Below are 26,648 nucleotides of genomic sequence, written 5' to 3' on the forward strand. Positions count from 1 at the left end.
GTAAGAGGCACCACATGGCCACGCCATTCAATTCAGTCCAAATGGCCTTAAGATGCTATGAGGGCTAGAGTCATTGAATAATTGAAAATATGAAAACTGCCCTGATCCGAGCATATAATCAGTATTTCTTGTAAACGCCGAGTTTTAAAAGCTTGAGTTTTTGGTTTTAACAAGAGTAGTTTTTGTTATCTACATGCCCCTTATTTTTCTTGGTAGAGTCTGAATGAAGTAGAAGTACAAAGAGATATCAAATGCTTTAATTTCACAATGGTAGTTGACAACGGCATGATTTCCCAAGATTTGACATGTGCATTTCTGAATGCTATAGAAAAGGGTGCTAAAGTTCAAAAGAACATACAGCAAGCGTGAACCATCAAGAATACAAGCTAGAGCTTTTCAATTTACATAGTATACATTGGCCAGCAGCATTACACATTCCTTAGAGCTTGTTACAACATTCTAATGAACAAGCATTTATTACGGATTCATTTACTATACATGGAAAATAATGCATCACATCAAAGCAAACCATGAACATATCAGGTAAATAACAGGACGATCAATTTGCTCCTCAAATGAACCAATATATCATGACGATAAACTATATACAGACCAGTGTCACTTTCTAACGTCCATTAACAGACCAAGCGTCCAAGTCCTAGATCGGTAAAGTACATGGGAATGGGACAGATCAAAGATAAAGACATGAGAATTGTGAACGCCTATTAACCTTTACATTCCAACAAATATTTACAGTACATGTCTACCACAATAGTTTTATTGGGAAATCCAGAAGCCTGAGGAAAGGGTTAACATAATATCACAAGTGAAATATTGACCGAGCCAAATGTACCATTGAATACATCACTACAACAAATCAACAATGGCTGTAAATCCTTCTCCATATTTGACATCAGCAGGAAAAAGGGCTCGGCAGTACAAAAAAGGGCAAAATGTCAGCTCGGTCCACAACTCCTGAGATAACACTGATCTGTGGGATTGACCGAATGCACTTTTTGGCCTATTGGAAATTAACTCATTGAGGTCGCACAGGTTGAAAAGCCACTCTGTGTTTTGTGTGTTTGGGAAATCCCCTGGACATTTAAAGAGAGACCGACTCAACATTATGAACAACAAAAAAAATCATTCTGGTTGCGGGGATGTGGAACCCCATGAAAAGAGATTTGGAAGGCGGAAGACGGAGTCTCTCCTCGTTGAGTCTGGCAGAGTCAGGGTTTCTGGAGCAGACTTCTTCCGTGGTCTGTCCTTGGGCACGGAGAGGAAGTCTGGGGCCTCGGTGGACAGCGGCGTAGAGGGAGCACTTGACGGACCGCTGCGACCGCAGGCCGGCAGGGGTGTCTCGCTGATGGAAATCGCCGGCGGAAATGTTCCCAGCTTCTTATTGGTGGCTTCCTGAGTGGCTCGTTCATATTCTCTCACCTCTTCCATCGTCATGTCTTTAAGAGAACATTCAAAGAGACTTTCAGCTGAACAATATGTACAAGAAGATTGTATCAAGCCGTTCAAGGTCTTCGACGAGAACATCCTGTATTTCTTTCTGTTTGTTCTTTCAGTGACTCATGCGACACTAACACGTCGTGAGGTATAGATCACGACGTGATGATGTTTGTTAGTCATCATGACTCTTGAACACAGTCGACACGCACAAAAAAGAATCACTGGTAAAGCAATGAACAGATAGTAATCTGAAGGGAAGGTTTTGTACACGCAAACGGTCAATGCCGAACTTACCAATCCACTCATCGACCCAGGCAAAGGCCTGTCTGTGGCCCAGCAACAGCACATCTCGTACCACCTACAGAGACACAGAGATGTACAGATATATGGTTACTCTGATTTTGATTAGAAGAACATGTTCCTGAATAATCTTTTGGTGCTCCTGGAACAACACTTTCCTAACCCTGACCCTTACAAAAGTCAACAATCAATGGAAATGATAGACTGGTTACTGGGGGGAAAAAAGCAAGTTAATCCAAGGATTGATAATATTATTTTAAGTAAATAAGGAGTAATGCTGCCTTCATGTGCTCTCATGACAGTTCCCACTTCTGATTTCATGATTCCAAGCTGTTTGTGTTGGGTGCTTGCGTGTGTCTTGGGAAAATGTTATATGGTAAAAATAGTTTTCAACAGTACATCCTGTATAGTTTTACTAGTCAGCTTGCTGACTGTTCTTCAATATTGGTGAAATACATGCTCTTTACGCAGTGTACAAAACATACAGTATGCTTCAAATGGTTACTCATATATAGGGTGGTGACCACCACCCAACAAACCAAATGTGGGACAGGTAATCCGTTTGTGTGGGACACCACTGAAAGGTAGCCAGGGCTCTAGAGTGCGACCAATTTGGTCTCTTTGAACCACAGAGAAAGTCTCTCTGTGGTTCAACAACAGACACATTAGGCCCATATCGTGGTCTAAACCAATCAGAGCTAGTGAAGGGCTGACCCCCCTCTGATTGGCCGTGTGTACGTTTGAAAATGCTGTGCTGCAGTCAGACAGAGAGAGGTGAGTAGCCTATAGGCCCGTCAGATAAACAGAGTGGATGTAGCCGCGGATGATGAGAGAAGATGAAAAGAACGATAGAAAACTTTTTAGTTAAGAATGTTAAGTTAAGGCCTGATCCGTCCGAAAATCATAAATAATGCTCCGACACGCTAGACTGCGACTAAATGGTCTCATTTTGCGACTGTTTTTCCTGCCTGTTTTTCTTAATGGTCGCACCGGTGCAACTGTCACACTGATCAATATATAATTTTTGCGTATTATAAATTTAATGCGCAGAAATGTTATATTGCGCAAGCGGCACATTCAGTCACTCATTTTCGTCTCCCCTCCTTCAACCATTCACTTATCTATCAGTGGCCCCGCCCCCAAAGACGTAATTTGCGGGTTTACGGGTAAGAGGCGAAGGACCGAAAGAGCAGACGAGTGAATACTGAACCAAGAATACTGTTTAACTATTGACGGATGTTCCATAAAACCCTCGTCGTCAGCAAAGAATCTTGGCGTTCTATTCGATAGTAATCTGTCATTTGAGAGCCACGTCGCCAACACCTGTAAAATTGCGTTTTTCCATCTTAAGAATATATCTAAACTACGTCATATGCTGTCAATCTCAGATGCAGAGAAGTTAATTCATGCATTCATGACATCAAGACTAGATTACTGTAATGCACTGTTAGGTGGTTGCCCTGCAGGCTTATTACAAAAACTCCAATTGGTCCAAAACGCGGCAGCTCGAGTTCTTACACGTACAAAAAAGTATGAACATATTAGCCCGGTTCTGTCAACCTTGCACTGGTTACCTATAAAGCATCGCGTTAACTTTAAAATCTTGCTTATTACCTATAAAGCCTTACATGGTTTAGCTCCTCAGTACTTGAATGAACTCCTTTTGTATTACAGTCCTTCACGTGCATTACGCTCTCAGGCGTCCTGTCAGTTGGTAATACCTAGAATTTCAAAATCAAGTGCAGGTGGTAGATCCTTTTCCTATCTAGCGCCTAAACTTTGGAATAGTCTTCCCTGCACTGTCCGGGAGGCAGACACACTCTGTCAGTTTAAATCTAGACTAAAGACGCATCTTTTTAATCTTGCATACACTACTCTTCCATAATATAAATCTTCAGAGGGTTTAGGCTGCATTAGTTAGATCAACCGGAACCAAAAACACAACTGATGTACTTGTTGCATCAAAGAGTACAGAACAGTACTCTACTCTCAGCCAGTCTTGTCTCATTGTTCCAAGGTTACCACAGCGAGCAGGATGCAGTTCATGGCCTGACCTGATGGTAGAGCGGAGACCTGACAAGAGCTGAGATGATAGAGCTGGATAAAGAAGGACGCGGTCTCTTGACATGTCCACAAAACTTCAAATGCTATTAGATTATTAATGATAATCTTAAACTATAATTTATTTTATTAGCCTGTGTCAATTCTCTGACTGGCAGAGCACACCTTTCCAAGTAACTGAATCCCCTTTGCCGGCCCGATTTTTTCTCATTAAAGATTTGGTCCTCCACGTTTCATACTGTTTTTGCACTATCTGCCCTTTACCGGCTCTTAGAATCTCCAACACTACTTAATAATATCAAATAGAATAACTCTTATATTACCTGCTACTCTCTCTTATCCTAACTGTCAACCACGATCGTGATTGTGCTACTTGTCGTTATCGTACTTGATTTTTGTTGTCTTCACATCCGTTGGTCTCCTTCCTGTGGTCGTTCTCCTATTGTTAGTTTTTTTTTTGTGCTTTCCCTCTGGAGTTTGGGTCCTCTGGTATTCACCCTTTCTTGCAGTACAACTTATTTTGCATTAGTCAATTTCTCATGTACACTCTGTAACAATAAAGGTAAAACGCAATATAAAAATTTATGATGACTTATAATCGCCAATCTGCAATTTATAAACACAATATGCAGAATACAAGAATTTCCCCTGCTAAGGTACAAACAGCAAAGATAACGAAATGTGTTGCAAGTATTGTATGCATGTGAAGCTAATGCAGGAAACAGTGTTTAAACTTTATGCACTAAACAATACTAAGCATATTATAAACGTAAATACTGAATCGCATATTGATAGAAGCCAAACGTGTATCAATGCAGCTTTCATGAAGAATAATCACTAAAAGCCTTCAGGTCTCGCGGGTTGTTTGAGATATGCGCGCGCCCAGAGAGTCAGAGCACAAATACTAAACGGAGTTCTCTTTCACGCCTTCTTACTCTGAAACGGACATATTAACACAAAATAACCTAAAAATTCCCATATTAACAAGAAACCTTGTAAAGGTATTCAGTTTGTTTCGTGACCAAACAGTTGGGAAACAAAACACGTGTTCCAGTATATTGCGCGAGCTCTTAAAGGGGCAGCAGCATAATAAAGATCTCTGTTTATAATGTTCATCAAACAACAACGGACGGGCCCAAAAACACTCACTGATATTAAAGGAATTGTGTTCTCTTATAGGAGTCGTTCACAACAAATAAAGGAAGAAAGTAGCTTTAAGAAAGATGTGCTTTAAATATGGTAAAGTGTTGAAAGAGAGTTTACATATACAATAAAAATAATTCAATCATAAACAATGATTTGTATTAATTTCTAATTGATTTATTAATGTATTAAACACATTTTAATTAAGTTTTAGTGATTATTTTTTCTTACCTCACCCCACGACTCTGGTGCTATCAAATTAAGGGCTGAATAACTTGGTAGCACCAGTGCCACCTCTCTCAAGTGTTAGTCTAGAGCCCTGCTTTCTTGTAGAATTGTGCTTCAAATAAAGAACTTTACGTTGACCAGATTGTTAGTTAATCATTTACAAGTCAATATTGCCTATATGGACAGCGATTTTTAAAAAAAGTGAACTTGTAAAACTGGTGTTAAATGCGATGCGGTCGAAAATTTGGGTGCACCTTACTTTTGTGCTGGTGCACCTAAGAAAAAAAGTTAGGCGCACCAGTGCAACCAGTGCAAAAAGTTAGTCTAGAGCCCTGGTAGCTCATGAAAATAATTAGCTATTTAGTCCATTCCAACTACAACATAATTAGATAAAACGTTATATAACATAAAACAATTTTAATGGCGATTTCAATTTAAGGTTAAGTTAACTGTCTCTTTAAATTCTGAGAACAGATCAGACGCGGAGTTATCATGTTGTAGACTTTGAAGATCTTCTCAAAAAGAGAAAACTAAAAGAATAAAAAAACTAACAAATAATGAAAAAGAGTTTCTCTTTTAAAATGTATTATTGTTAAATAATGCATTTCATTATTTGCAATTAATTTTTATTTTAATACGCCAACCACAACCTATAGGCTAAACACAGTTTAAAAGCCACACAGTTTATGATGTTTCAGTGAGTTTTTATCCGGCAAGTTGACATGGGAGGATCGCCACCCGATCTACACACAGATGTCGCAGCCTCTTAATGACTGAAATCACCGCCGTCTTCTCATAAATTGGATAAAATGTACCGGGCACCGGGCTGCTGCTTTTGACACAGCACTGGTATATAAACAATGGAGCAAACAAGCATCTCATGTGCGTTTCGGGTTAAAGAATGTTTCTTAATGTGACAACTGAAAACCAACAGACTGATGAAAATGTGGGACATTTTCTCAATATGCAACGTACGGGACAAGGGGTTAAAATGCTGTGCGGTACAGCGCAAAGCGGGATGGGTGGTCCCCCTACTCATATACAGTATGTAAATACGAACAAGACCACCACTGGTTCGGCACCCCCGTATCTTCACTCACTAATACAGACTTATGTACCCACCAGATCCTTACGCTCTGCAAATGAACGTCGTCTTGTTGTGCCATCCCAAAAAGGAAAAAAATCACTCATGTACCTTCTCTGTATCGGTCCCCCATCTGTGGACAAGATCAGTAGATTCTGTAGCCATCTTTAAGAATCGGCTGTAAACACATCTCTTCAACACCTGACCGATTAGTACTGACTTCTATTTCTTTTATACTCTTTCTATCCTTAAAAAAAACTTAGCTTTGTATACTGTGGTGGGCTATGTGAGACCAGTTTTATTGCACTTATGCTTTTTGTTGTCCTCGTGTTGTTCCAATTGCTTCTATTGTTTACCTCATTTGTAAGTCTCTTAAGTGTCTGCTAAATGACAAAATGTAAATTTAACAACAAGACAAGGAACAGCAGAAATCCTTCTCCCATCCGCCATGTTGATTGTGTAAGGCCCGCCCGCCCATCTCGGGTATCAAAATGATTTCCCAACTTCCCAGTGGGTAACACGATAAATCAGAGGGTGTTCATGTGCGTTCATATTTCCGATAATTCCTGAGCACGTGAAGGAGGCATTATACAGTAGACAGAGTGCAGGGTTGAGACTTCAGGGGGCTCGTCCGGGACATGCATGCGGAGGGGCGGACGTGACCTTGTGCACAAACTGCTCCACGCGTGTCTGCAGACCCCACACCTCGAACTTGACCGTCACTAGCTTATAGGAGCACATGATGGGGTCCTGCGTGTCTCTCCAGCCCTCCTGCAGCAAACCTCGTGCCGTCTTCTCTGATTTAAAGTGGCGTGGATCCTAAAGTGGAAAAGGGAAATGTTGTTGTTGCACCTCAAATACACAATTAGTCACACTCCTTTTTTTTAAAAAACCACAACATCTAGTGGAGAGATCAGATATTGGTGACAAATAAGCAGGAAGATGCAGAGTCTGATGCACCTATTAGCAAATTCAACTTAAAAATGATGCTTATGTAAATTTTACTTTACTCTAACATGTGTGTTTTTTTCAACGACTCAATGACTGTAGTGATCGCTTGGTAGTCTCAGAACTGCTCTCTTCCCTTCCACATGCAGTTCAACCATCAAACAGAAACCGGCCCGGATCCTCCGATAGCAGCTGTCAGAAAAAGATAACGCTGCACTCCTCTAATCCGTCTATCCTCCTCTGCAGGAGGAGCACGTGAAGGCACATGACTGCAGCAGGAACTGTACTGGGGTGACGGAGAGTGTCGCGTGTATCCAGTAGAGATCTCAACGGGGTCTCTTTAATAATTCAGTGTTAGCTCAAAAAGAAACTGCACTCCCTAGTTTTCTTCTTTCTGGGAGAAGCACACTCTGGTACACTTCTTTAAACCAAATCCCAACAGCACCTAATACCACATCACCATAACTTAAATGAATATAATGGAGGTCAGTAAGGAAAATATAGAGTATGATGAGGTATTCATGTACCATTACAATCCAAATTGAATAGTGATTTGTTTGTAAATAATATAGAATTTGTATGTGGCGTAATGATTATATTGTGATATGACATTGCAACACAAAACCTTTTATGGTGCGTAACTGAGATATGGCTATAGTTTTGCAATATGATTGCATATTGCAAAAATTTCTTCTGTGAAGAAGAAATATAAATGACTTTGTTTTCCGATAAACACAGAGATATTTGGAAGAATGTTAGCAATTTTCAGTTCAAGGACATCATTGACTACCATAGTAGGAAAAATTAAAATGGTAGTCGAAGGTGTTTTCCTAAATTCTTCAAAATATCTTCTTTAGTGTTCAAAAAACCAAAAAATATATACAATAATTTTTCTACTATGGTAGTCGATGATGTCCCGGAACTGAAAATTGCTAACATTCTTCCAAATATCTTTCTCTGTGTTCAACAGAACAAAGAAATGTATACAGGTTTGGAACAACTAGACGGTGAGTAAATGATCATGTTTTCATAATTTGTCAGTGAACTATTCCTTTAATCCTATTGGTTGAGCTGCCGCACGTGACCTGCATTTCTATAATGTTTTGTGTGTGTCTAGTTTTGCGTTATTCCTGCTTTAAGAAGTGCTCTTAGTGTTTAGCTTTCTTAAATCTTTTCTTACTTTTAATTTTATTTTAAAATCGGGTTTTCTCAATCTTGAATCTTATTAGTGAATATACAGAAGGTTCGGTTAAACTTTTAAAGTTGTCAAATCTACACAAAGTATGTACAAAAATGTCACTGAAAACTGTAAATGCTTTGGAGATAAGTCTGTTATATTAAACCATGGGCTGAATGTATTGTTACATCCCTTAAATTTGTATAGTGACTTATTGAATGACTATCATTGAATGGTCTTTTCTATACAACTTACTTCAGACTCCTTATAGTAGCGCTCTGGGATCTCATCGTAGGCAATGTCGATCAGGCACACTTCTGTTTCTTCATCTCGGAGCTCTGTATCAAAAATCTACAGCAGAGTGAGAGAAGATCAAAAAGAATATTGACATGACAGACTTTTTCATTCACTTTGTTGCGGCAATCGCGTTCCTCAGGTCTTGACCCGGCAATCTAAAAAAGGAAACGTCAGCATACTCCAACCCTACAGCTGCAAGCTTCACACTGTCCACAGTAAGGAGCTCTCGGTCTGTGTGCATGCGCGAGTCGGCGGGGGTGCACGTACTGCATCAGCTGCCACTCATCCGACTCTAACAAAGACTTTAATGGGTGAGAGAGCTCTCGGTGCATCAAAGGATCAGGTGCTTTCAGGTAAGAGCCAGGCTCTACTGTTGTCTGGCACCTGTGTGGATTTGTGAATTACGTCACAATTCTCTTCAGATGCTACAGACGCAGAGCTGCAGGGATCATGGGGAGAAATATACCAAACATCTTGCTTCTCTTGTCCAAATGTAGCCAGAAATGAATAGTGTAAATGAAATGGAATGAGACGGGGCTGACATGACATGGCAAGTCTTAACAAGGATGAAATACGAATTTAAGATTAGATACATTGATTTTATGGTCACATTTTTTCCAGGCACATTTGACCAATTCCTAACCACATCAATCTTAATAATTACCATCAAGTGTGTATATAATCATTTTGAAGTGATATATACTAGTTAGCAAAGCAAAGGCTTGAAGTGAGAAACGCTTTATATTTAGGTGTGCAGAATTATTAGGCACGGTTTCTTTTATAATGAGTCAAAAAAGACATTTAATATATACAGAAAAGTCGAAACTTTTGAAATGCCCCTTATAAGAACATTGAGGAGTGACCAATGGGGTAGCAAAATGCTCATTGGGTTAGCAGTCAAACAAAAACAGACAAAGAAGAAAACATACAGTTTAACTGCAAAAAGAATGCAGACTTGCAACCTACCTGCAGTACAAGGTTCTCAGGCTCTATGATTATATACACAATTCATTGTAATTATTAAGACTGATGTGATTAGGAATTGGTAAAAAGTGCCTGGAAAAAAAATATGATCAGAAAATCAATGTACATAATAATTATGCACGCACTGTATGTGAGGCATACACGTTTATCAAAGCCAAAGCACAAAACATGACAACGAACTGTAAAGACACAGCAGTTGTATTTTAAATAACACGCCTGATGCAGCTCAGCCTAATGCATGCTAGGGTTCAGCGGTTAAACATGAGTGAAATGAAGGGAGAACATGAGAAAGGCCTCTCAGACACATGAGGAGGCGGAATAAAGATCAAGGATTTGCGTTTTCTCCTGCAGGTGCTAAAAGACTAGAAACACGGGGATCAAATGTCTCGAAGATATTAAAGCGTCTCCGTGTTGCTGCTACACTGAACGTAGCCTGACCATATTGCATGATCTTTCAAGCTTTATGTATTGTATATAATGAAAAGTATACTGTATATTTAGACCTGGGATTGTGAAAGTCTTCATATTGACACAGAAACACCTTACACTAGAGAAACCAAATAAGCTACAAATGTTTTTATTTTTATGTTGAATGAAATGAGAGCTGAGAAAATATAGAGGCTAACAGACATTCTAATAAAGGTTCAGTAAAACATGGTCAAGTGGAAGTCACATGTTCATTCTATTATGAGAAGTGGAATGGGCATCAAAGCAGCCCGCCTGAAAAGGTCAATTCTGGAAACTTTTTGTGTGTTGTGAACTTTTGAGAGCAGCTACAGAGAGGCAGATGATCACATCGAATCTGTGGGTCAACCACATCGAGGGCTCTGAATAACACTGGGCTTAAAAGAAGCCATTACTCAATGGGAACCATCTGAAAGCATGTCTGGAGCGGCTCAAAAAGCATGATGATCCATCTGTGATGTGGAAAAAGATGAGACTGAAAGGGCTTTTAGCCGACACTGATGGTGATATGTGGTACATTAGGATGCAGGGACTGGGTGTCTTGTTTAAAGGGGTCATATGGCGCGAACACGTGTTTTTCTATGTCTTTGTTGTGTTATAAGTTGCCCATGCATGTATTAGACACGTAAAATTGCAAAAATGTGCAAAAGATGCATTCTATCTAGCGAATGCTCACCCAGACCTGCCTGAAACGCCTCGTGTAACCACACCCCCACAAATCCACGTCAGTTCGTGGTACGATTTGACTAAGACCGCCCAAATGTATACGCAAGTAAGGTGGGCGTACCTGTCAGTGCAATTGCTTTGGAACCTGATGTTCTAAATATGGTAAGAGGCGTCACATTTCTGTCACACGCTTGCAGTATTCCACCAATCACTACGCACTGGTTAACTGGCCAATCATAGCACACCTCGCTTTTCAGAGCCATGAGCTTTGTAAAAATCTGCGCATTTGCAAAGAGGAGATGCAAACATGCACGGTATGTGGAAAATACAGTGTTTTTGAACCTTAAATCGTGTATACACATTGCATTACATCTAAAACAAACCATAATATTAGTTTTAGCCGTGTCATATCACCCCTTTAAACATAAGGATGTACAGTAAATGCCATGAGACGTAGCGAGATGCTGCAAAAGAACAGTTTCAGTTCAGCCAAAAATGAAAATTCTGCCATCATTTATTCACTCTCATGTCATTATAATCCTGTATGACTGTCTTTCTTCTGCAGAAGACAAAAGAAGATATTTTGAAGAATGCTGGTATCCAAACAATATTGACCCTCATTGACTTCCATTGTATCGACACAAAACCACTGAGGAAAAAATATCTTCTTTTTTCTGTTCCACACTTTCCAAGTCATATACAGGTTTAAAATGACATGAGGATGAATAAATTATGAAATCATTTTCATTTGTAGGTGAACTATCCTCTTTAAAGTCCCAGTGAAATTCAAAATTGCAATGCCTATTTTTCCATGAAATATTGCAGCGCTTATTGTAAATAGTTTATCAATGTGGGTCATTCTCTTTTGAAAAATCATGTGCCCTCATAATCTTCAGTTAAAATCTGAAAATCCACTTCCTTCCTGTAATGACTATCCATCTTAGATAACGTTTGTTAGGCGGCTTGGGCGGAGCATCCATTAACTCCTCCCCTTCAACTGTCAGTCTGCTGCCAGTTCAATTTCAAAATGCAACAGCTGTTTTTATACATCCAATCAAATAGCAGAAAAAGACGAAAGCCACGCCCACTACTTTTCTCATTCAAAATTCAATTTCACTCAAAAATGTGTCAGAAGAATACGCAAGTAAAAGCGATCGCAACTTCCAGTTCATTGGGACTTAAAGTACCTTAAGAACATAAGTTCAGATGTAAAATCTTGAAATCATCTTAAAAACATGACAAACTATGATACATTTAAAATTTTTAACTTTGTCTTGTTGTTTAGTGTTCATTTTGCAATTATAACGGTTGAATCTACAAATCATACGTGGGCATCATACATGCATGTAACTACAGTTCCAGAAGCACAGTCTCTCGAATGTCTGGAGTTAACCGTTCTATTATGGTGGACAACATATGTACAGTGGCCCACAAAAATAGCCGCCAATGCTGCATCTAGGTATACATACCCATGGTGGAGCATGGGTTTCAGCACCATGGACAGCGTAACATCCGCAGCTGCACTTCCAGCTCATCAACAGAAGCTATAAATGCACTGCTGCCAGCTTAGCAGAGTGTGAAATATTGATGGTAAAAGAATGCACCCTCCTCGCCAAAAGTACATTTAATCAAAGTTGAAGCATGTGTTAGATCTTCAAACACATACCCACACACCTCGAAACCATCACAGAAAAGAATAAACTACCAGCGCGCAGATCTCAAAATGCTCTCATTTGGGACAGAAGATAAAAGTACTGCCAAAAAAGGGAAGAAACGAGTGAAATCCTTTACAAGTGAGCAAGTGCTTGTGCGCAAAGACTTTAACAAGAGCTCAGGCTAGAACAGACAGAATTGGCTCAGGCTGACAGACTGCAACATCTGTCTGGAGCATCTTGATGCATGTAAGCTCTCAGACAGACTGCGGGCCTGAACTATTAAACAGTCAAACTCGCACTGAAACACTTGAGATTTGTAGAAGATGAGATTTGTAGAAGAGTTTCAGTGAAAAATCACTGAAAAATACATACTCTTAAAAATAAAAGTGCTTAAAAGGTTCTTCACAGCGATGCCATAGAAGAACCATTTTTGGTTCCACAAAGAACCATTCAGTCAGAGGTTCTTCAAAGAACCATCTCTTTCTTACTTTTTAATGTTAAAGGTTCTTTATGGAACCAAAATGTTCTTCTATGGCATCAAAGAACCTTTTAAAGCATCTTTTTTTTAAGAGTGTAAGAAACCGACTAATATTTCAGACCTACCCTCTTAAATGTAAAGGTGCTTCACAATGCCATTGAAGAACCTTTTTTGTCTAAATCGTTTCAAAAAAGGTTCTTTGTGGCTAAAAAGGATCTTCAGATTCAAAATTCAGATTCAGATAAAAAGGTAAGAAAGAGATGGTTCTTTAAAGAACCTTTGACTGAATACTTCTTTGTGGAACCAAAACTGGTTCTTCTGTGGCATCGCTGTGAAGAACCTTTTAATCACTTTTATTTTTAAGAGTGTATCGTATATGGCTTCAACATATATTAGGGCTGCATGATAATTTATCGCGATAATACTAAATCATATTGTAATCAAGCTGGCTGTGATATGCAATGTGTCGATATTTTTTTAATGCGTAGCTTGTCCGAGAAGCATGGCTCTGGGATCAGTAGGAAATGCTGCTTGATCTAAAAGCAGTGCGAGTTTGAGTCGCTTATAATGTGCATTTGAAAAAGCAACACCTGTCAAACACGATCATTATAAATATACTTTATTATCATAAAAATACCTGATGAGGCTTGAGTAACAGTGATAAAAAGATGTCCATAGGCATTTCCTAGATTCTAGAAGGTGTTATGGTCTTCTTCTGCAGTGCGTATTTGGAGTTTCAGCAAGAGAGCGCCCTCTGGCTTTCGGATGCAGCAGCATTTTCCCGTACTTCATTCAAAAGCTGTGCATAAATCACGTGATATTTATCGTCGGTTTATCATGACAGCCCTAACATATATAGCTTTGGAACATATTGCACAAATCGTATAAACGAATTTCATGAAGATTTTTTTATACTTCTTGATCCTTGACAGCCACTTGGTAATCGCCTTTGACAACCACTTGGTAATTCTGTGAGGAATTATTAACTGAATTAATATTTAATGAAAGTAAGAACAGTGACAGACCCACAATACTGATGACGTGAATTGTTCTGCCAATTGAGAGGGCACAATCACACACACATGCGCACACACAGGTTTCACATAACATACGCAATATACATAGTATACATACATTGTCATTGTTGCCATTGTTGTCCTCATACTTAGTCTCTACATGGACGGAGAACTTTGGCAGGAAAGAACACTGAAGAAGAAACAAAGAGTTAAACATTTCCATGCAAACTGCAAATGAAAATTTCAGTCAGCACAGGCTATAGAGCAAAACAACATGATATTATGCATTCATAACTTAAAATATCATTAAACATGATCACAAAAAACAGCATTACAGACAGTAGATGCAGAGTAACCACAGGTACTTTACATTACTGATTATCGGCATCGGCATTCTTTAAGTAAATGCAACCTGGTTTGACATGCAATGCAATTGTAACTGTTCCTTAAGTATCCATATACTCTCTTGAGATACAGCAGATAACAAATCTAAAAACAATTTCATAAATGATGAACCAATTTATGAAACAACTAATTATCCATTAGTTAATGGTAACCATCTTTGTCAACAAACAGGAGATGTTAATTTCTGCCAAGATGACCAGTGCTGGATTCCTGAACATTGCTCTCACTACAGCAGCACGTGTGCAATGCAGCGCTCTGCGGTTCCGTGCCATTGTGTTTTATGGGCCTGATGCTGTGCTGTAATGATGAGCTCTTTTCTGCCTCGCTGGATTTACCGCCTCTCTGTTCCCCCCGCACGTCCTGAGGCCGCTGCCCCCTCGGAGACCCAACACACCGCTTCCTGATTAGATTAAATACTGCTCCCGCGATCGCTTTGCTGATCAATACAGAACGTGTTACGTAACACTGGAGAAAGCACCGGTGTCTCTGAGTGGGGGAAGGGGAAAGGTTTGAGACGAGAAGACATGAAAAGAGAAAGGGAAAATACATGCAGTGATATGAAAAGAGGTGAGATAATAAGAGACAAGGAGGAGAATTTAAGAATGAGAAGAGCGAAAACACAGCAGAGAGAGACTGAACAGTTTTAACATGACAACATGGTGCATTTTGATAGAAAGCAACAATACAATTGCAACGAATTTTACACAACGCAAAAAACTTTTACGGCCCCATTAAACGTTTTTTTGTTGTTGTTGCTTTGAGTTAGCTTTATTTATAAACAAGTGTGGTGCGCATAGCATTGACAAAAAAAGTTCTTCCTTCAGCCAAAATGGATAAGAAATTTTATGACATAATTTCTGGCTGAGAGGTATACTAAATGCTACTTGCAAATGCTATTTCAGAGGGGGAGGAGCCAAGCAATATGTCCCGCCCTAACTTCCTGTTTCGGAAATCACATCAATCCGTCGAACAAAGCTGTCTGCCTATTCAAATGTCTGCCATTAAATATCATTTTGGAAGTAAGCCATTGATAAGGTCTCCGCAAAAGCTGACCGATGGTCGTGTATATAGCGAGGCGGGCCATTATCATTATTTAGTTACTTTATGAGGCACGTGTGATCTGAAGAGATAGACACGCTTTCTTCAATGACACAAAGGTGCAGTTTGCCATCTGCTCGTCTCTGAATTCCTCGTAGAAAAACCACAATATAATTCTGGAGAGAGATCTGTAGCAGCTGTTACTATGGAAACATAAAGCGAAGTGAAAGAGCCCAAAGACGGCCCAATCCCATCAGGCATTGCAAACAATGCAAACGACTTAAGCCTGGCTCAGACTACAGGAGTTTTAAAATCCTGACAGATTTTAAATTCTGGTTGCAGCACACACATGAGGAGAATCTTGACAGATTCTCTTATTTAAAATCTTAAACCTGGCTCAGACTACAGGAGTTTTAAAATCCTGACAGATTTCAAATTCTGGTTGCAGCACACACATAAGGAGAATCTTGACAGATTCTCTTATTTAAAATCTTAAACCTGGCTCAGACTACAGGAGTTTTAAAATCCGGAAAGATTAAAAATCTGGTTGCAGCACACACATAAAAAGAATCTTGACAGATTATTTTATTTAAATTCTTAAACAAGCTCACACTCATCAGTGTACAACTAAATTACACATATTTTACATATCCATAGGATATGCAGTTTTGTAAAAGGAGCTAATAGTAACCGTTTTAATGGGTTTACTATTTTTAGATGTTGACATCACATCTACATTTGAATCTCTTTTTCAAGCACTACAAAAATAGGTTTGCCCTTTGTAAACTTGCATTTATGAATGTGAAATGTCCAGATAAGAAAACGTTGGGGCGTAAAGTTGTGTTTATAAATAAGCCTAAAGGTAGCAAGTGCAAAAATAAAAATTTAGAAAGTTTGATTGGAAGTTTTTTTATTTCATAATTGCACATCAAAAGACATTCTAAGACACCCAAACTACAGGATAATATTAAGATTATCATACCAGAGGACGCCTCTTACGTCATCTCACCGGGAAACAGAAGTAAACAAAGGGACATCGCAAAGTTAATTTCACGTGATCTCACCTGGCAACGGTTGTGTAACGTCTTTGTCGCTCTCTGAATGATTCTCTGTCTGTCTGTCCAAAGCCGCGGGAATGTATTTTGAGCAGGGGGTGCTATAATGCTTTTTGCTAGGGCTGAAGTTATGACTGTGCTTTGGGCGAGCCGCTTAAGTTTAATGTTAATAAATAACGGAAGAAAAAAAATAGTTGCTGCCGAGAATAAAGATGAATGCCAATGTGATTATAAGATACAGCATAAAAACAAACACATAAACGCATGTTATCTGTATGCCTATAGCCAAATAACAATCTGTTGAACGAAACTACAAGCTGCACGTTAGCAGTTATCTTACCCGGTACATTTAAAACCGACGCGACTTCTCCCCAGCTCTTTTGCTTATCTGTGCGGCTGTGGTATGTTTTGGAGGATACATTATATAGACAATCATGTTGTTGCCACAAGTTGTTCCTCCATCTCCGCTGTCCAACATTACCTTGCAGGAGCTTTCGCGGTCGACATTTTTAAAGGTCTGTCAGTCACCTCCGTCACCTTGCAGATGTGCCTCTCATTGGCTGTTGCGAAAGTACCAACGTCATCACCCCGATTTAAAATCCTAAATATCAAACATGTTTGATATGATCGGGGCGGCCCCGATTTCTCTCGGAGCAGATCGGGAGGTGTAAGATTCGATCTGTGAACGCCTCACATTACGTGATAATCTGGGCCGAACCTCGGACCCGATCGACGTTCTGGACCCGATTTTTTCAAAGATTCTCGGGAGGGGAAATCGGGGTAAATTCTGGCCGAGAATCCTATAATCTGAGCCAGGCTTTACTGTATATAGCCTACTGTAGGTGTACATATTGAAATATGTTGTAATATAGTTGTAACAAAGTTTTTGCTAGAAATATGTTGAAACTCATGTAGTATATAGTGTTTGTAGTTTGATTACGTGCTTTGTGACACAAGCCCGCTGTCACGATTATGAAATTTGGCTGACGATTAATTGTCTAGTAAATCATTGCGATTATGGTGATTAATTGTCTGTTTTAGAGCTTTGACTGTTAATTCTCATACATTTTTGATTCAGCTTTGAAACTACCATATTGTTCTGAATATAAAAAAATATGCTTTTTTTCTTGGAAATACATTGGAAAATATTGGTTTATCATATAGTTAAGGTTTAGGCTTTTACCGGTCAATAATACAACCGCCAAATAAAGTAAGTAAATTAAGTAAATTGATCAGGAGTGAAGCCACCATTGATATGCTATCAGTCATAGAAAAGCTTCTAGTCTGTTTTTTCCTCACTTACAAGCAGAGGTGGGTAGAGTAGCCAAAATCTTTACTCAAGTAAAAGTACAAGTAACTAGAGAAATTGTACTCAAGTAAAAGTACAAGTCACTATTTTAAAAACTACTTGAGTAAAAGTAAAAAAGTATGCAATGAAAAAACTACTCAAGTAGCTAGTTACTTATAGTTACTCTGTATCTGATTATATAGGCCTACTACATAAAATTAATATTAACGCCAATATTTTAATATTACATTTTAATCAATATTTGTAATTACCATAAGCAGATATCTTTGCAATATACTAGAGAAACTAAAGAATAGACAAACACAGAAGAGACAAGCATTTCTGTAAATTTCATCTAGTCCTGATGTCAATGTAGTTTACACAACTTATTTAGAATAACAGACCATGTCAAACTAAAGCATGAACTAAACTCAGAGCATTTCCTAAGATGATCTAGAACATCTGCAGTGCTCTCTTAAATGAAATACACATTTTTGAACAAAGCTCATGTTTTCTCGTGTTGTGTCACGTGTGTGTTGTGAAACGCTCTTACTTGTAAACAAACAGTAAACAGTGAACCACACGCCCATCAACAAGTTTTCTTCCTTCTGTTCTTCAAATGTATATTTCTGCAAGCCCACGTCTCTGTGTCTGACAGGTAACGCGCATGTTGCTGTGTCTGACGAACAGGTCGCGCGGGTGCGCGCATATGGCGGGCATTTATCATTGCTGGCAAACAATATGACACATTTGCAGTTTTGATTGTATAGATATAGATTAATATCCACTTCATCCAACGCTCTTTGTGTTCTGCGTGTTCTTAAGTTTCGCGCTACGAGGAGTGAGTAATCCTGCTTCAGATGATTCAGATCGTGCTGCGAACTGAACAAATCATTTGAACTGATTCATTAGCCTATTCAAATGGTTTTGCCCATTGTTCAATTAATGCTTTCAAAAGAATCGACTCAAAAGAATCGATCACTCGGGAATGCCCGTAAAAAAGACGACAACCTTGAAATAAACAACGCGTTTTAAAAAGCATATTTTAAAATGAAGGAACGAAGGAACGTCACGAATGTAAGTTATGTAACGAAGTAAAAGTACAGATTTTCTATTAGAAATTTACTCAAGTAAGAGTAAAAGTACACACTTTTAATTTTACTTAAAGAGTACATTCCTCAATATTTTTAAGGGCTTATTTTGGTTTATGGAGTGTCCGACAACAAGTTTATGTACATACATGATGTAAAAATACTATTATTTCGTAATAATAAGCAGTTTTTATTACCTTACTTCTTGACTGACTCTCAAATGATTCGTTCCGCGATTCATCTGTGTAATCTCCGCCTTTCCGCCAGCGTAGTCTGATCTGATTGGTCAGATAGTGTAGTCTGCTGTGATTGGTCAGATGGTCTAGTCTGCTGTGATTGGTCAAATGGTCTAGTCTGCTGTGATTGGTCAAACGCGTTCAGCATGTGTCGCAAATGGACCGCCTATCATTACTGCTGTATTACGGTTTGCAGGTGGTTGGATATTAACAGTGTATAGAGAGAGATGGCGTCGATTTTACCTTACCAGTTCGAGCCCGAGTCTGACGAATCATTCTTTAATCCTTATACAGATGCCAGTAAGAAAAAGGACTGTTTTAGACACTTCTCTTGTAACAGTTAGTTATCACGGCATACAGTGTACGGTGTTCGTATCTTCAGATGTTATTATAACTATAGTACACCACGCAGTTCTTGAAATAAAGACTTTGCGAGTTAATATGGTTGAACACTTACATTAGCGCAACGAGTTTATAGCTAACGTTAGGTAAACAAACAGTAACAACCCCAAAAATAACGGTAACGTTAGCTAAACACAGACATGAGATAACGTCACACAAATTTAATTTTAAGTAAAGACAAAAATAAAGAGTCACACTTACAGGTTGTGATTCGGTGGAGCTTACAGGTCCAAATAAAGTTGGTATTGCAACATCTTTTAAGGAAAGACGTTTAATGTATCCTGCAGTAAAGGCGCCAAGATTGATGAAGCAATCTTCGGTAAAATGACGTGCGCAAAGTAAAACGTTCGGTTTATACTCCTTTGGTGTCGTTTGAAAAATAAATAGTAACCATTTTTTCCTCAGAAGTTCTTCCTTTGGTAGTGAAAATAAGACTGACTTAGTTTCACTACATAGAACACAGCTTCTCTTAGACATGACGCACACGTCACGAAAGAGCTAGTACAGTGTTTGGGGAGGAGAGAGTTAAGTTTTCGCAGTCAGTAGGCGGGGATTTTTCTAGTGACGTAGGTACATTGTGGTTAAAGATTCGGACAGGTCATGGCTTGTTCGCGTGATTCAGAGTCGATTACCTTTTTTATAAGCTAATAACTTTGTTATTCGTTCACCTTCGGATTTACAACTTGGCAGATTGCTTACATTCAAACACGGCAAAATTAAACACTTCATGAAATGTATTTTTTATGATCTCGAGGAATGTACTCTTTAAAAAGTACATATTTTCCAAAATGTTACTCAAGTAAATGTAACGAAGTAAATGTAGCGCGTTACTACCCACCTCTGCTTACAAGACTACAATAAAATTTTACTTTTATGTTAATGAAATTTTAGTAGACTGGTTTTCACACTGAGATTATCTTAAATAATATTAAATTGTACTTCAGGTTAATTTTATGGTATATGCTTTAGTTTTTATTGTGTTGTGGTGGTACAATTTACAAGTATTACAATGCTTTAGTTACAATAAATATATAATAGTTACAAAATATGTAATATGCAGGCACTACAGCTCCCCCTAGTGTCTTCTATAGAGATGTGCAATAATTGCGATAATCTGAAACCATCGCAATGAGGCCAAACAATAACAATGAGACGATTATTTAATAATCGTGACAGCCCTACTAAAAAAAATCACTTTGTATTTAAATCGGTGCTGGATAAATGAAAAGATGCAAACGTTGATATATTAGCTGCAATATATTTAGCGTGCAGATAAAATCTCTTATCTAAGACTTCATCAGAATATACATGTATTTTTGACTCTGTAATCACTCAAGCGCTAAATGGATGATTTCCCGTCTATATTTCAGTATGTGTCATGGCTCTGCTTCCTTAGTCATGTTTTTCTTGGTCCTGTAGCAGAGCCATGACAAAGTCTTTGGTTATGTGTGGAGAGAAACATATTATTGTCCGTTTGACAATAATATACGTTCTCTCCAGTGTCTTGTCATTGGCCCCATTCCTCTNATACCCTCTTGTTTCTTTGTCCTGTGCTCTTGTATTATGTATCTGTACGTGTGTATGCTGGTGTTCTTGTTCCTGTCGGTCCCAGTGTGCTGTTTAATATTCTGAGTCTAGTCTAGTAAGTCTTTTAGTGTTTTGTTATAGTTTGTCAAGTGTTTCTCAGTTTAGTCCAGTTTTAGTCAGTCTATGTTCTGTTTGAGTTTTTCCTGTTTTCTTGATTTACCCCATCGTGGGTTTTTGTTTCGTCTATTTGTTAATAAATATATTCTTTGTTAACCCCTTCACTGCTGCCTGCATTTGGGTTCTCTTCTGCCAATCCCTGACAGTATGCGTCTCAAACAGCGTAATGTGGAGAAAGTGACTTTGTCTTGCATTAGGCCTGATTCACATTTCGTGTCTTTTCCGCGCGCATATTCTTTATTTTAAATGTAGGCGCGCGCAAATAGGGGGCGACAAGGTCACAACGCGCATGCTGAGCATGCGTCATTTTTCTATGGAATCGAGATGGAAATAGTTCAACTTTTCGGAGTGCTGCATCATTTGAAGAGAGAAAGAGGCACGGCTCGCATTTTCCGCGCGGTTTAAGACGCGAAATCGGGCCTAATGTAGCTGTTTTCATTTGTATTTGTTCTGGTCTTTTCTCATCTTCCAGCGACCTCATTTGAGTTGTTTGTGTCCTGTGGTTCCTGGCATATGCTCGATTATGATAATGGTACTGTATTCTCATGAAGAGCTCTCTCGGTCATCTCTGGGCACGCAGAGCCACTCCGAGCTTCACTGGCTATGGTCCGGCTATACCCAAGACCGAAACCTACAGCCAACCCTCATTTAAACCAATCTGTCATGTCGCTTCTCTTGTCTTTTAACAGCTTCCAGGCTGTGTGTGGATGGCAAACACACACACATCAGATGTCTGTGAAAAAAACGTCCATTTTACATGTCATGCCAAGGTTACATCTTTACTTTATTATATTAATTGGGCTCAGCGGAGTCTTGTGTGTTAAACCCGGAGCTGTCTTTGGAAAGCACAAATACATTTTCCATGAAACCTAATACAGTCTCCAAGGAGCTAGAAGACACCTGGTCCGTTTGCTTTTCCAATACACTCTAATTATATTACAGCAAAGCAATGAAGAACAAGAATGGTGCATTCTGGGATAGTGTAATAACATGAGGGTTAATGGGAATTAGCTTCCAAACACAGTATCTTTGCTCTGAAACCCAGCAAGCCGCCTTGCTTTCTAGTTTTGCTTGTGAGCGCAGATGTCATGGTGTAAACCATTCGAACAACAGTTTAAAGACAATCTTGATCAAGTTAAAACACTTTACAATAGGGTTGTATTTGTTAACATTAGGTATTGCACAATTCATTGTTTTGGGGCAATTCCAGAGTTACGGAAAAACGCTCAGAGAATGTGTTTGTTACTAATATATTAAACCACCGTTTTTTTTCTAGACCCTTGTTGATAGAGTGTAAACAACAGAAAAATATCAGTCTATGCACAAGTTTTCTATTTAAAAAAAGGGAAATAAACATGCGTTATGGATGTGACAAAAATAGACGCATATTTTTGAGAGACAATGTACTTTCATAGGATTTCTGTGAATTAAAATGCACAACACAGAAGCAATAATACCCAACAAATTGAGAAGACAAGGCTCTTCAAAAACAAAAATAGCTACTTTTTATTTTAATTAAATTTTATTTGTTTACATTTTCGATTGTATTTTTATTTCGTTTTAATTAATATATTAAATGAGCTTTTTTAATGTTTTTATGTTAATTTTAGTTAAATATTTAGCAACTTGTTATATGCTTTTGTCATTTTATTATTTATTTGTTTGTTTTTTATGTTGCTATATAAGATTAATTGATTTTAGTTTTATTATTGTTTATCATTATAATTTTAGTGCTTTAAACTTATTTCGGTTTATTTCTGAGGCAACGTTTACATTTTTTGTTAGTTTATTTTTTCCCAATAATTTTTAGATAAGCTTTAAACTAAAATAACCTTGGAATATGGACCGTTATAAATGTGACAATCCTAAAAAATGGCACGATGGAAAATCATGCACTGAAAATAAAAAAACCAAATGCTTTAAAAACTGCACTTGGGTATTTGAACCACCAAATGTTGACATCTGTGCTATCAGCAGTTAAAACCCTTGGTAAAAACTTTGCATGGAATTGCCCATTGGCATTAAAAAAGATGAATAAATCCTGACAAACTACATTGTTCAGTAGTGCATGGTAGCTAACGCATTTACTAATGTTAACAAATACGACCTTATTTTAAAGTGTTACCATTAGAGCTCATAAACATGTTATCAGCTATCTATATTAATAAAGACTCGTGCAGTTAAATCTATTTGAAGTTTGTTACCAAAACACTAACATAAGAACACAAGTTTGTATGTACAACGGAAAGGCATGCTTGCAATGCACCTCCATTCACCTCGGCGTTGTGTGAAGTATATTCTTGGGTTTAATACCATACACACATTTGTCAAGCATGCACACAATGTAATGACCCAGCGTGCACATCTCAATAAATGACAAACGCAGAATTGTGCATCATGGGGGGGGGGGGGGGGGGTTGGTGCTCTCAGTGGGAGGGGAGCTGAAAAACATTATCAGCGCTGAACAGCCTGCCGAGCCTCTAATGCCATTAACACATTCAATTAGCCCATCAAAGACTACAAGAGCTCCATTATTTCAATGTCAGTGACATTTCGGTTCAAGTCCATTCCGGTTTCAACCATACTGTATATGCAGAAAAAACAACCAACAGAAAAAAATACTCACCGTGTACTCTGAGAGCCAGTTGTGGGGGTGGACAGAGAGAGAGCGAGAGAGAGAGAGAGAGAGAGAGAGAGAGAGAGAGAGAGAGACTTCATGTTAAAGGTCATGGTCTACGCAATTAACTTGGCTTAGTCACACATTGAATCACAGCAGGACCTTCAGGATTCCAAGAGCAAATGAGGTTTAACTTCTGTATGTGCACATGTGAATGAAACTGTATACCGGGTTCTGGTCTTCTTTTGAAAGCATGTGCCTCATGCCCTAAATTGCATTTAGCAGCTATATTTGTCATTTAAGATGTGGAATCTGCTCTTTAAGACGTTTATTGGATGTTTGTACACGAACAGCTTGCATAACGCAATGGTCTGGGTTCAATACAAGTCATGAACATTACTAAAGGTTTAAAATCAGACATTTTTAACGTGGACGTATTCATACAAGTATGATGGTGAAAGAAATAGATTAAGAAACAGAAATATTAATATGCTTTTTTGTACAGAATAAATTAACTTGTTTGGAGAGCCAATTAAATTTAATGAAATATCTCCATAGTGGTGCGTAAATCGCCCTACAGGAATACATATTCATGTACTTTCCAAGAAGACTGAACAGAACAGGATCTGTAAATTTACATTTATGCATTTGGCAGACTCTTTTATCCAAAGCGACTTACATTGCAGTATGTGCAATCCCCTGGGATCGAACCCATGACCTTGGCGTTGCCAGCGCCATGCTCTAACCACTGATTGGAGATTGCAACCCATGCTTGGGTCAAATACGGACATTTTCTAGGCTAATTTAACCCAATGGTTGGGTTTGTCAATATTTGACCTAAATCAGTTTTACATATGGGACACAATTCAGTTTCATTCACACGACGGCAAACATCTGAGGACGCACACAAATTGGCATGAATGTAGTGTAACAGCAGCCAGCTTTGGCAGTGTTGCACATCCATGCAGCTGTAGTTACCCGTGATGGTGTAAGGGTAATAATTCCACGCTTTCTCCGTCACATAGAAGATTTTGGGCACCACAGCTCTGGCCCAGCTGGGCAGCTTGCTGAAAGAGAGAAAAGGAACCGATAAGTAGAGAGAACATAACGTGCCGGCTCATTTTGTGAGTGCCAAGCGGTCTTGTCCCTCTGACTGCAGCAACAGTGGTAATGACCGACTAAACACTGCAGTGAGAAAGGGGAGGAAGATGCTTTTTGGCTCTGATCTGAGATCACGTTCTCTGAACTGTTGCCAGAAGTCAATCTATTTAAGAGCAGCTGCAAAAACACTCTTCAATCAGTCCCTCGGCTCTAATAGACAGTTGTGTGAATGGTGTGAATCTGGACGGGCGGCTACTTGGACTACTAACAGGAAGCACAGGGCTGGACAATCAATCACTAGAGAGTTGAGAAATCTTTCAACTGTGCTCACACCATCTCGTGTCTCAGCACGGTTCATGGGACTAAACAGGCTGCAGAAGTGCAAAACAGTTTTCATCTGCTTTTTGGTGCACATTTTCTTGTTCGTTTTCCCATAATATGACGTTCTTTCTTTTCAAGTTATTGTTTTACATAAACAAACCCAGCATTCGTTTCAGTTGAGAATGCAAAATTCAATCTATCTAAGTTTAAAGCTAATGGTGTTTTTTAAACCAAGTAATATTTCATTGTCTCATATTCTTAAAAGGTCCCACTTAAAACCAGGAACATTTGGGGATTTTGACCGGCCATGGCTGTGACAGAAAACAGAAGCAATTTATTAAATGGATAAATAAATAAATAAATAAATTTATTAATAGCTGTGCGTGAACCTTAGAAAAGTGCTTCATTTTTCTACATATAGTATAGGCCTATATACTGTACATTCTTATTTACAATGTACAGGGCAGGTCATTTTAGATCTAAAGAGTGATCATGTACATTTAATATAATTAAATACAAATTGGCACATTTGTGTTGTAGAGGTGTAATATTGTGACACGACAATGCAAAAAAAAGTGTTGTAGAGCTATGATTTCCTATTGTTTGTTCGCAACACGTGACCTGCATCAATATATAAAATGTATTTTTAAGACATTCCCTCCAAGGGTTTAGCTTTTCTAATTGATTTATTTTATGATTTATTTATTTATTTACTTTATTTTTCAGTGATAGCGACAGACCTATTCAAGTTGCATATATTCATATTTTTACATATAAATGTTATTGAAAAAATAGTTAACCTTTTGGAAATCAATCTTTTTTTTTTAAATACTGTTTCATATATTATAATGCTATTGTATTGCGAACCCTGGGTATCATGGGCTGTGTGTTACATCCCAAGATTGTTCATTGACCATGTCAAAGTGGAAATGTTGCCATTTTCAAAACTAAAACTAATGGCTGATTAAATTGCGGAATATGTTTTGTCCCACTCGAAACACAAAACTGCGCAGTACATCCTTAACCTCATTGTTGATGGGTTCACTGTGACGCCGCTAATAAATCCATTCCGTGTTCAAGGAGCTTGATAAATTTGCATCCCGATTTAATAAACTGACTGGGATGAAGTTCTTCTGCACTCTCGTCCTCTGTCGTGTCTTATAGAGATGCAGAGTCGGCTCAAACTGGGATCAGTGCCAGTGCTAAAGGAACATTTTTATGCAGACCCAGCAGATTCTGTTGGCGTATGACTTGGCACATCTGTGATGTAAATGGAAGGGACATTTTCCCATCCTAAGGGCTTTTAAAATGCAAGCGGCTCTTCGGATACGAGTCTACGCTAGCGTTCAGATTTCCATAAACCTTTATAAGCTGATTATATTACATTGGGTTGGATTGCTTTGTTGCCAGATGTTCAAATTAAAAACCGA

At 38.5% G+C, this 26,648-nt stretch overlaps 1 protein-coding gene across 1 annotated transcript in view; it reads right to left on the minus strand.

The window, feature by feature from the left end:
* Positions 1-221: 221 nt before the first annotated feature.
* Positions 222-26,648, minus strand: part of pitpnc1a (phosphatidylinositol transfer protein cytoplasmic 1a) — an 82,584-nt gene continuing 56,157 nt past the window's right edge. The window contains exons 3-9 of the mRNA XM_057345683.1: positions 24,775-24,863; positions 23,806-23,813; positions 14,079-14,150; positions 8,655-8,750; positions 6,938-7,093; positions 1,753-1,816; positions 222-1,457 (exon numbers count right to left, since the gene is read on the minus strand). Coding sequence (XP_057201666.1) covers positions 1,144-1,457; positions 1,753-1,816; positions 6,938-7,093; positions 8,655-8,750; positions 14,079-14,150; positions 23,806-23,813; positions 24,775-24,863 — 799 coding nt within the window. The 3' untranslated portion in view covers positions 222-1,143. The remainder of the gene's footprint in view (positions 1,458-1,752; positions 1,817-6,937; positions 7,094-8,654; positions 8,751-14,078; positions 14,151-23,805; positions 23,814-24,774; positions 24,864-26,648) is intronic.

This window comes from Triplophysa rosa, linkage group LG11, assembly GCF_024868665.1.
Source record: "Triplophysa rosa linkage group LG11, Trosa_1v2, whole genome shotgun sequence".
Lineage (NCBI taxonomy): Eukaryota > Metazoa > Chordata > Actinopteri > Cypriniformes > Nemacheilidae > Triplophysa > Triplophysa rosa.